Source organism: Pteronotus mesoamericanus, unplaced genomic scaffold (assembly GCF_021234165.1).
Source record: "Pteronotus mesoamericanus isolate MK-2021 breed Mesoamerican mustached bat unplaced genomic scaffold, CSHL_Meso_final scaffold_31, whole genome shotgun sequence".
NCBI classification, from domain to species: domain Eukaryota; kingdom Metazoa; phylum Chordata; class Mammalia; order Chiroptera; family Mormoopidae; genus Pteronotus; species Pteronotus mesoamericanus.
The window spans coordinates 8,828,025-8,840,210 of NW_026555312.1; the positions used below are offsets into that span (position 1 = coordinate 8,828,025).

Consider the following 12,186-nt stretch of genomic DNA (forward strand, 5'->3'; position numbering starts at 1 on the left):
GGTGGAAAAATATGTTTCAGATGCTAAAAATGTCATGGAAATTTAACATCATTTGAGGTATTTATTCAGGTACTTGACAGGAATTAATCGTCAGCTCTGTTTAATCCTAAACTTTTAGACCAAAAAATGACAAACAAATGAACTTCTGTAAATAAAAAGTCAAGCCAAATTTTAGTAAACTTTATTGCTCTAAGGGCAGGGTTTGAGATAGAAAAGGTCTGCAATAGTGTACATACAAAATTAAGGTGAAAAGTGGGTAATATATATAGCAGAAAAATAAGATAATTATGACTTTTTGCATAGAACATGCCTTTTGCATTATTTAGATATTGCAGTATCCCATTGATGGGAATGTGGAGCTGTGAAGCAGCAAGGAAGCAGATGAAAAATTTCAGAGAAAATGTTACCCATTGGATGTAAATAAATCAATTGGCCTCCACTGAATAAACGTAACTCAAGTTTTCTTAGATTACTCTTTTCCTGGCTGTCTACAATAGTTGCAACACCTTTATATTTTAAGATTAAGTTGTCAGTTCTTATGAAAGATTTCCCTACTCTTAAATTTCTAGGAAAGGACAGAATGTAGGACAACACTAATTTCTCTACCACAGGGCTCTGCTCTCTGATTAATTCAGACTTTCACTGTCCAGGGGAAAAAGTGGATACCTAGCCTGAGTGTATGGAATCCTGACCCAGCTTTCAATTGTTAGAAACCATAAATCATCACGCTTGATGCACATGATTCAAAAATCTAGTGTTGTTTAAGGTAAGGCAATTAAGAAGATAGTTAAGTGATGTTAGTCTTAGATAAAATTTCTAAGATCCTATAAAAGAACTTAGTCTGATAGTTGCCAAAGTATAAATGAGGCCATAGCAACTATAGAAAAAGTAAATGCCATATGAAGAGGTTATTTTTTAAATTGAGTCATCTGTAAATTTACTATAAGAGACATATGGTAAAATTGAAACTAAAGGTCACAGGCTGCTTCAGATGCATGGACTTAATTTAGAGAAAGTCGTCAACAACTTAGTTTGTATTCATTATAATCATTTCATTTAGGAAATCTCTAAAAGGCAAATGGAACTTTTGAGCCCATGAAAGATTAATTTTTGTCACTTTAGTCCCAGAGTGGCTCAAGGTCAGAGAAATAAAGTGATCATGTGTTAATAATAGTTTCTCAATGCCTATCCTTGAGGAACATGGCAATAATTGCCTAGAATTTTGTTTTACTACATCGTATTCCAGGGTGTGTATATGTGACCGTGTGCTTGTTTGCCCTTGAAAACTGCTATGTCACTTCCCTAAAATAAACTCCCTAAGGTCAGGAATTCCTTGTTCATCTTCGATGTAGGTGCAGAGCAATGTTTGTTAAACAATAGATTTCTTATGCTTTTCATATTCCTCCTGATTCCCCCTGAAACAATAATCCTTCTAGCATTTACCTTGACTAACTACTTCTCCTGCATCCTTGATATTTAATCTCTCCAAGCCTCAGTTTTTAAATCTGTAAACTGGAGATGATATAACTTTATTTATATGTTAAAATCAAAAGAGATAAGCACATAAAAATGCACATTTTAAAATAAAGTACCAGACACATATGCCACTTTAAAAATGACAACATAATGTATAAAAGCAAAAAAAAAATGAGGGAAATGTAATGAGAGTATAATGAGGAACTGAAAATCTGATTTTCTCAATTTTTATTGTATATTTCCTGGTATTTAATGTGTAAGGTTTTGGGGTTTGTTTTTTTTTTAAGATTTTATTTACTTATTTATTTTAGAGGGAGGGTAGGAGAGAACATCAATGCGTAGTTGCCTCTCAGGCACCCCCCCCACTGGAGACCTGGCCTGCAACCTCGGCATGTTCCCTGACAGGGAATCGAACCAGCGATCCTTTGGTTCGGAGGCAAGCACTCAATCCACTGAGCCACACCAGTCAAGGCTAGTGTGTAAGTTTTAAAATCTTGATTTCATCCAGCAAATTTGAATTTAAAAAAAACAGATTATCATTTGAGAATACATGAGACACCTAAGTGAAATATAATGCTATGTTCAAGAAACTGCAGAAAAATAAAGGTAAATTTCAAAGTAAATGTCTTCTAGAGTTTCACAGATTCTCCAACCAAAACTAGTTTCCAGATCTCACCTTCATTATTTTTCTCATTTCCTTTTGGTCTAATTAATCAAAATCCTTCTTAGAATGTTCATTTCTGGCCAGTATGTCTTCCTGAATATGAATAAGAAATAAAATACCATTTGATGTTTGAAATTATGGGGGTAATTTCAATGACGGAAATAGATGACTGCTAAAAGGGAAGGAAATATCTGATTAAATATATTCATAAAGGTGTCAAAGGCTTATAAAGCCAATATCTGGGGAAGAGAAAGCTGTAGGACTACCAGATCTCCTCTGGTGAAGGGTGTTTCCCGAAATTCTCACCACCATGGACAACAAAGCATTGTCACCAAAAGGTATGTGCAACAACTCACTGAGTCGTTGGCTTTATCAACCCTCCTTTGAGGGTACTAACTGGAAATTTTAGCTAATATTCTCTTAGAAAGAGATTTCAGGTTTACAGAGTTTAGAAAAGCTATCTAATTGTTGCTTTAAAAAGCAATTGTACAAGGGCCCAAGAGAATAGAACAGTGGTTTCTCAAATGAAGGAATCCTTCTTCCAGAGACATGTCATTAACATCTAGAGATATTTTGGGTTGTCTTAACTGGGATATAAAGTGTTACTGGTACCTAGTGAGCAGAGGTTAGAGATGCTGTTAAACATAATACAATGCACAGGAGAGTCCCTAGAACAAGAAACTATCCACATCAAAATGCCAATAATGCCAAGGTTGAGAAACCCTGGACTGGAATAAGACCAAAAGTGTCTTTAGGTCCAATTTATCACAACTCCAGAAGGCAGAAACTAACATTTTCTGGTTCCCAGGCCTCTTGCGTCGTTTGGTAATAAGTCAACCTGCTAAAACTTTCAATGCTGAAGCCATTGTGTAGACAATGATGTAGCAGAGTTGTCTCATATAATACTGTGTTGATTGGGTTTAAGCCAAATGACATTTCAAAAGGAAAAACAGGCTAGTAACAAATAATCACCTTTACTTTCTCAGTTGACATTTGCAAAAACAAAAAACAAAAAAGAAAAAGAAATGAGTACAACCATAAAATTTATTTTATGAAATGAAGATCAAAAACATTTATCAATTTTATCTTATCTTAGACTGTGAAGATCCTTCAGATGATAAATGTACAGATAAATGTAGTCAAAGAGTATCTATCCAGTTATGAATTTCCTAGAACTAATATTCTAATTTCTCTATCTGCTAAGCTCTTTTTATTTATACCTGTAGGTAAATATCCATCCAGCTACATTTCATGACTATAATGCACAGAAAATAAACTTTTTGGAAACAGTATGTTTTTAAAAAATTAGAAGTCTATATATGAATCATCTCATAATATTAATATTTTTTTAGTTTGCAGTAGTAGTTGTTTAGTGGACATTCTATACTAAATATTTGTTTAGATATTTTTAGGTATTTAGGTTTAGGTATTTCTTTACACAGAAAAACTTTAGAACTTGCATAGTTTTATCCTGGACATATCCAATTACATTTATTAAAGATTCCTTAAAATTTTGTTCTTCTGATCAACACATTTTAATAGCAGATATTCTTTTGGAGTCATTCAATGGTAAAAATAATTTTAATATATTGTTTTTTCCTTTTAAAAGTGTAAATTATTGATATGTTAAAGGTCCACATCTGTCCATCTGCTGAAATAACAAATTGACGATTAAATCGTCTCTGATAATTGTCAAGGATTTTTGAAGTTGGTGTTTTGAGATAGAGCAGGAAAAAGTGGATAAATAAACTTCCTAAGACCACTGTTATCATGTATCAAAGACTGTTTTTTGTAACTAATGATAATGGTCTCTGGAAACATTGAGTCATCATCACTACTGACAGTGGTGCCCATCACATATATATAGACTGAGAGCACACAGGTGTGTGTAACAGGTGGGGCATGAGGAAGTGAATAGATGGCCGTATTAGCATCCAGCCTCCTCCACCTGCTAATAATAGGACTTGGGGAGAATCACTTGACTTTAAGCCTTCTGGTTCATCAGTATAGTTTGATGATAATAATGGACTGGGCTATTGTGAAACTAAATTTTTTTTTCAAGTGTTAAAATTTTTGACAAAGTGTGAAGCAGATGCATGGGGTTATTAAGGTGAGTTAGCACATCTAGGCTACAGCATCATTTTTTTAATGTTAGTCTTCTCTTCATATTCAATATTTTCAATCAGTCAGACATGTGCTTATTCTTAGGTCATGAAAGTGAAACAATCAACTGTGTTGTCCTTGCCATTTCAGTGTCTAAAATGCAACTGTTAGGCAATAGAGTGTTAAAAAAATTATAAACTTCAAGAAAGGCTGGCTGATGAAAATCTGCAGAAACCCCAAGACACTAAACTATCTTACAAGAATGACCTAAACACTCTCGCTCAAAATTAATTTTAGCTCCAAATGTTTACAAGGTATAGAAGCACTTCTGGGAGAATTATAAGAATACAGGGAGCAACCTACTTCTCCAACTATATATCTGTGCAAATATAATTACATATCTAAATTTACACAGTGGAAAGAGTTGATTCTTCCCCTCCCCAGCTATTACAGTACTGAATTGTGTTGAGGGCAATGTGGAGAGATAAGGCTGTCCTCCACAGGGTGACTTTTGATAACCTCAACTGAACAGATCATCTGAGAATGGCTCCTGGTTTTGTTTAAGCAGGGTCACTCCTGCTCCTGCTGCTGCTGTTGTCCAACCTGCTCCTGTGCAGGAGAGTGACCTCCATGCCCATCTGTCCCAGTGGGGCTGTCACCTGCGATGTGTCTCTCCGAGACCTGTTTGAGCGTGCAGTCATCCTGTCTCACTACATCCATAATCTCTCCTCGGAAATGTTCAGCGAATTTGTAAGTACCATACTTTTTGCTTCTTCCCAGGAGGAACCTTCATGTGAATGACGGAGCTATACACACTTTAAACAAGAAAGCCACATGAGCCAAATTTCAAATAATGCACCTTGTAGGTCAAAGAAGGCATCAGTAAATGAAGTGTGAAACAAGAAGAAAGGGAGAGTTTCATGAAATGCCAAAGATTTTTAAAGAGTGTAATCATTTTTAAAAAATTTCTTTTAATTGATTTTGTTTTTTTTAACTTCCAAAAATAATTTAGGCATATACATTAGTTGGTTTGGGCTGCCATACACAATATCATAGATTGTATAGCTTAAACAACAGACATTTATTTTCTCACAGCTGTGAGGGCTATGAGATCAAAGTGCAAGGATGATCAGGTTCTAGTAAGAGCTCTCTTCTTCCCAGCTTGCATTCTCCCTCTCTCCTTACAGGGGAAGAGCGGGGGATAAAGGGAGGGACAGAGAGAGCAAGAGGAGAATGAGCAGGAACCAGAGGACTCCTTTTTGTCTCTTCTTATAAGGACAATAATCCTACTGGATAAGGACTCCACTCTTATTTCCTCATTAGACTTAATTACCTCCATAAAGACCCTACTTCCAAATACAGTACATGAAAGGTTAAGATCTTCAAAATATGAATTTGGGGAAGGAATACACAGACACCTGACATGAAACACTTTCAGGTAGGGCTTAAGAAGAAGAGTGTTGATTTCTTGTCCTTGTACATAGGGTATATGTCTGCCAAAACATTCTTCACCTAACGCACTGCAGATATCTAATGAATGAGAATTGTACTACAATAAGCTGGGTGGTTTGGACAAAATTAAATTAAGTTGAATGCATGTTGAGAAAATAAGCAGGTAATAATAGCTAGCTTTTCTGAAACTCAACAATGCTGTGAATTATTGTTCTAAGATTTCCAGTGTAGGGTTTAGAACTATAATAGGAAGATTAGTTTAGAACTGAAAGCAATTACTGTTTTTCTGATTAAGGTATTTTGAAAGTTGTATGTTAACTCTTTTAAGTCAATCAGAGATTGGACAATGGATTAGAACTTCAATAAATCAAAGAGTCTTAATAAAGAATGCAGCTCAATGATTGTAATAAATATGTATTTATGTAGTTCTTTTTACACACTAATTTTTCTTTCATAATAAATGTTTGATTAGCCATCTTTTGTCTTTCAAATCTTCCTATTAATCTCTTTAAGTTTCCACAATGTTTGCTAATGAGAAGTTTTTTCTGTTAATGTATTAGCTATAGTTTTTTCTGTTCTTATTCTCAGTTCATTGCTTAGTATTTCCTGTTTTTCTGACTTATTATTTCATCATAATTAACAAATAGTATTCTGCATCTATGATAAAGATGGTATAGTTGTATGGATTTAGAGATTAGTCAAACAAAAGTTATAATTTTATAATGCCAATTAAAAGAGTATATCTGTTCAGACCCACATAAACAAGAGATCAAATGACTAAATATGGGTACATATGCATATTACATTTGGTTCAAGTACTAAAGAAAGATGGCACTTAATAAACACTTAATATTTAATACTTTAAAAATATTTTTAGTGTTTATTTTCTGAATAGTACCATATGGGAAAGATGAAATTAAGGAAATAGCAAATAAGGAAAGAGTTTGGAATTTAGGAAAGTTAGTTGGAAAAAAATATGTTTATAGAGAAAATAGAAAGAAAGGTAGGGGAAAGGGCAACTTTTTTAATTCTTGACTTTTAATTTTTATGTGGCCCTCGTTTAAAAAAAATATACATCTATCGAATGTGTTAATATTTTGGTAATGGATTAATTGATTCAATGTCCAAACAACTCTAATTCAGTTTGCTCTATAACTTTCAGGAAAAACGGTATGCCCAGGGCAGGGGGTTCATTACCAAGGCCATCAATAGCTGCCACACTTCTTCCCTCTCTACCCCTGAAGACAAGGAGCAAGCCCAGAAGACCCATGTGAGTTCTTTACACAGGTTTCTCACAAAAACAACTAAGGCAGTAGATTATTAGATGCACTATAATAGGTAATGGTAAATGCACATGCAGAGCAAAGAGGAGGAAGAATAGCAAGCAAAGAAAAATTACATTATGTAGTTGGTAAACTATCAGTAAAATCAAATGCAGGCTAAATATTGTAGCAGCAAAATAAATAACAAATCTATAAATTGGCCATGTGGACATGATTTTAATCAATGCTTTAGAACCAGGACTGCATATATTATACTGCATGAAAGCATTAACTGAATTGGACTTGCATGTGTGAAATATAAGACTTGAAAAATTCATGGATATGTAAGAAATATAAATGTCATTTTGTTTATGACAGGGGCTCCTGCAAGGACAGCATTTCACATTGCTGACCACCGCACCATCTGAGCAATCACACCTGGATTTTTGAGGCTCTCCCTCTGATTGGCCTACTTCTCTGACACCACTTCTTTCTTCCTTTCTTCATTCTTCACTCACTCCTCTGCTACCTCCTACTTCCTAAAAATAAGTCTGAACCCAAAACAGGGTCTGTAAATTATTGTTTTGCTTTTCATGACTATCGCCTCTGTTCCAATAACAACAAAGTCTGCATATCAAGCTCCAATCATTTATCCTACCTCCAGTTTATTTTTATTATAATTTCCCTTCTGATTTCCTACCATAACCATAGTTAACATGATTTAAAAGAAATATTTTCACATATACAGTTCCCATAAATACAATGTGTTCTCTCCTTACAACTTTGTTAACAGTACCAGCATTCTTTCTGTCTGCTAGGCTCATTAATAATAATTATAATGATAATAATAAAGTAAAGAAAGGTAAAAAAAGAGAGGAGGAGGAGGAAGAGGAATTAAAATTTGTTGATAGTTACTACATTGCCAGGGACCTTACAAAGCATTTTATGTGCATTACTCTATTTAATTTTCATATAAAATCCTATAACACAAAGTACTGTTATTACACCTACTTACATGAGGCAACCATGGCTTGGAGAGCTGATAGAATTTATTCCATTCACAAAGGTAGTAAACAGTGAGTCTGGGCTTCATCCATTCAAAACCCTCACTCTTTATTGTTATGCCACAATGCCCCCAGCAAAACTATCCTGCCATCCACTACATAGACAGTTCCTCTTTACCCTTCCTTTCCTTCCTATCCCAGTACATGTTTCCATTGCAATGCCTATTTGATTCTTCTCTACTCTTCATTTCCCTTACCACTCAACATCAAGATAGCAAACATTGTAAATCAGAGGTGATCAGCTCTTTGGAGTTTCGTGCACGATCCTTGTAATAGTAAACTAGTGGGCAAAACATTCATTGTGAATTCCCTTAATGCTGTTATTAAATATAGATAGCATTGTGCCATTTTATTCGGTTGAATGTGGCAGCAAATGCAGTGGTCAGAGACCAACGTAGAGACAAGATTAGTATAGATCGAGGAGAGCATGTTTCTGGATACCATATCTTTTTTTCATTGTCTCTTTGTTCTAATTTTATATTAAAATAAAATTAGAAATCACAAATCAATATATTAATGAATAATTTGTTTCATTAATATGAATTAATCTTTAATGAAATGGTTTAGGCTCGTTGTCATCGACACTGGTGAAATCTAAATTTCCTGAGTCAAGAGAGGCACAATGAAGTGCCAAAGAAACTCTGGTTTCTACCATGGACAGGCAAAGCAGTCAAATATAAAACAATTATCTGTGTGGGAAAATGGTAGAATTTCAAAAGGAAAACAAAATTTTTCATTCTGTAAGTTAGAACTCTCATTAAAAGACGTAGTTATTTAAATAAGCAAGGTTTTTTTTAATTTTAGCAAAGTTTAAGTCAATAGCTTAAATTTTCAATTTTTTCTATTTGTATCACCTATAAACAACTTTACATACACATAGTAATAACAAAGAAATATTTAGGTCAGCCTCTCTGAGAAAAAAGTCACATATAATCCAAATTGTACTATGTGTGTTTTAATGCAATTATTTGAATGGTTGCTTAGCACGAAGACCTTCTGAGCCTAGTCCTTGGAGTGCTGCGTTCCTGGAATGACCCTCTGTATCATCTAGTCACAGAAGTGCGTGGTATGCAAGAAGCCCCAGGTGACATCCTATCAAAAGCCATAGAGATTGAGGAACGTAACAAACAACTTCTAGAGGGTATGGAGAAGATAGTTGGCCAGGTGAGTAGCCTAGTGACACTTCTTTGTTTTTTGGCTTTTTTTTTCATTAATAAAAGACAGGAGCTTTGTGAAGAGGATTAAGTTCCAAAATATCTCATTCTGTAAGAACAAAATTTAGGTATTTTATATTGTACACTTCTATTAAAATAAAGCAAGAGGTGAGTAATTCATAGTGATAGATTCTACTGTAAGTGAATCCAAGAATTCCACTGTCACATTTGACAGGTGCAGACTCCCCTATTCTACGTACAAATCCATCCAAGCCTTGGTCTTTTTTGGGGATGGGAATTTAAAATAATTTTAAGGGAAAGAAGCTAGAGAATAGAATCTGCAAGAAAGGTATTTTCCTCAGTGTATTCTAGGACAGCTGTTAGTGAAATTCTGCTCATATACTTTCTCTTTTCTCCCTACACCAAGGTGTGAGAGGGAACAGAGAAAAGGGCAAGTCAAAATCAGATTGGATGGTGCTGACCCCACTCTCCCAGCCCCTCTGCTAGACATATCTGTTAGGGAAGGAAAGAGATTGGAAAGACAAGGCTGTGACATCAATGCTGCCTCAACAACCACTAGGTTTCAGTGGGTTACAAAGGAAAGGGGGTATATGTTCTGAAATGTTCTATATTTTGTGATATATAGAGTTGTGTTATCCTAAATCTTGTTTTGGGGGGCTTCAAAAATGAAACTCATATGTTGCAAGTAATCTCCCCAAATAATTTGTCATATTTATATTGAGGTAGTATTTGCAATGTATATCTCCATTTAGATGGGATCATTTCAACATGAGTGAGAGGACATCTAAACAGCTTTCTGAAATTCTCAGAAATAATGTACCATGTAAAGAAAAATATATGATTATAAAAATAATAACAGGAGCAAATTTTTCTTATTGTATGCAAAGTACATGTTATCATGTGTCATTTGGTCATTTTCATAGGAGAAGAATATATCCAACACTGATATAAAGCACATTTTAACCTTAGGACACATGAAATAAATACCTAGATTTTCAAGTGATTTTCTTCATTTTTGTGGGCCTACTTTCTGAGGTCGCTAATTTGTTCTATTCTTCATTTGTTTTGTTCTTTCTTTTAAAACCATGTATTCATTTATTCTTGTTCATATCATTATCCCTGGCACAGTAAATTTTGTCATAACAGTCAAGCACCAAAAATAAAACAAAACTTTTAAAAAGCAAGCCAACATACACACATACACACACACACACACACACACACACACACACACACACACACTTTAAATTCCAATAGGAATCCCTAGTTTAAAAAATATTCTTAACATTCAGGAGAAAGTTAGTTTAGCAATCAGACTGCACAGTCACCCCACATTTGCACCTCCTAGCTCTCCAAACTAGCTGACAGCCCTGGTTGCCAAGCTGTTACTAGGTCTCTCAGGTCTCCGGGGACTCCCAACATGCAGAAGCTGACAGGGAGCACTGAGTGGCATGTGCTTCTCCTCCATGTCACTCAGTTGCCTTTTGTTATCACAGTTGTGCGCCCACCCATCACCCACTCTCACTACTGGTGGGTTGATGTCAATACCCCCTTTCTCACCGGCACTTTTCTCAGAAACTCCCACCTCATAGACCTCAAAAGAAAGCAGCTACTCCTCATAAAAATTTGGGGGTTATCTGCTCTGGCTGGATTGTAAAAATCTCCTGACTACTTCGGCAGATCATCTTAGTCTTAGTCACTAGATTATCTGGACCTTTAAGCATCAAGTGCAATCTTCATTTCTAATGTTTCTGCTGAGTATACTATATGGAGAAGAGAATCTGTTCAAAGCGGGGAAAAGATCAGTGTAATTACTGTGACCTGTCAGAAGAAATAAACTACAAAGAGCACATCAGAAACTAGAAACAGAAATGAAGTATTCCCTCTAGTGAGAGAATGGAGGCTCGCTCCTCCATTGCCTCTTTGTCATATTCGTGTCTACATTCAAAGAGCAACTTTCTGGTTCTCCATCTAGCTCGTGCTCGACAGACATACTTCATCTGTGATAACACACATGGGAGAAAATTTACTTGAGTTCTGCTTCTAGTTTTTAAATTATAAATATTGACAAATTTCTGATACGCTGGCTCAATAATCAGTGCCTCCATCTGGGGCATTTTATATTCGTGTCTCTTCCACAAATCTTACTTCAACAATTAGAAAGAACAAAGATAAGCAAATACTAATAATACTAATAATAAGTCACTATCTTTTGGGTCCTTAGGTTTATCCTGGAGTCAAAGAAAATGAGGTCTACTCTGTCTGGCCAGGACTTCCATCTCTGCAGGTGGCCGATGAAGACAGTCGCCTTTTTGGTTTTTATAACCTGCTTCACTGCCTGCGCCGGGATTCACATAAGATTGACAACTATCTCAAGCTCCTGAAGTGCCGAATCGTCTATGAGAGCAACTGCTAAGTTCACATTCATTCCCTCTTTTTCTGAGATGGTTCTTAATGATCCATCCCATAGCAAGCTTCTATTAGTTTTATAGCTTTGTAATGCATGCTTGGTATAATGGGTCTTCTCTTAAAAAATAAAAACTGACTTCTTAGAGATGTCAAAATCTAAAAAGGCAATTTGTCAAAGTTTCTTATCTTTATTTATTAGAAAATCAAAAGAAAGTTCATCACTCCCATTGAGAATTTCCTATTAAAATTTGTCACAAAGAGCAGAAGCTAGCATTACAAATAAGATAATTAACAGCTTATTTTAGAATCATAGTAAATCGTTTTGGGTCAAGTTCTTAGAATCAAAGATTTTGATAATTATTAATCATGCTGGTCATGCCAACAAGAAGACTGAATTCTCAGGATTCTTTATAAAAGTCAGCCATATCTTATCAGCTAACTTTCACAGTATTATGACAGACAATTTAAGTACTATGAAATTGTAATACACTCAAGTAACATGAGGTTCACTAAACAGTGTAAATTTATTAGGATACTGTCTTAGAATGTTTGGGCTAATACCACAGGCTAGGGTGGCCTAT

General features: G+C 35.1%; 1 protein-coding gene across 2 annotated transcripts; it reads left to right on the forward strand.

Annotated features, from left to right (window-relative positions):
* The first annotated feature begins 2,450 nt into the window (after positions 1–2,450).
* Positions 2,451–11,612, forward strand: PRL (prolactin). 2 transcript variants are annotated; one of them, XM_054592066.1, is made up of 5 exons: positions 2,451–2,478; positions 4,809–4,993; positions 6,858–6,965; positions 9,006–9,185; positions 11,421–11,612. In XM_054592066.1, the coding sequence occupies exons 1-5, from the start codon at positions 2,451–2,453 to the stop codon at positions 11,610–11,612; spliced, it is 693 nt and encodes a 230-aa protein (XP_054448041.1). The 2 variants fall into 2 exon arrangements, with proteins under 2 accessions (XP_054448041.1, XP_054448042.1); XM_054592067.1 differs by having other exon boundaries at positions 4,812–4,993.
* Positions 11,613–12,186: the final 574 nt, after the last annotated feature.

What these genes read in the sequence shown, in the direction of transcription:
- PRL (XM_054592066.1), top strand. Translation starts at nt 2,451, where the DNA reads ATGGACAACAAAGCATTGTCACCAAAAG. An exon ending in CGGAAATGTTCAGCGAATTT is followed by an intron (nt 4,994 to 6,857) that starts GTAAGTACCATA and finishes TATAACTTTCAG; the next exon opens with GAAAAACGGTATGCCCAGGG. An exon ending in TGGAGAAGATAGTTGGCCAG is followed by an intron (nt 9,186 to 11,420) that starts GTGAGTAGCCTA and finishes TTGGGTCCTTAG; the next exon opens with GTTTATCCTGGAGTCAAAGA.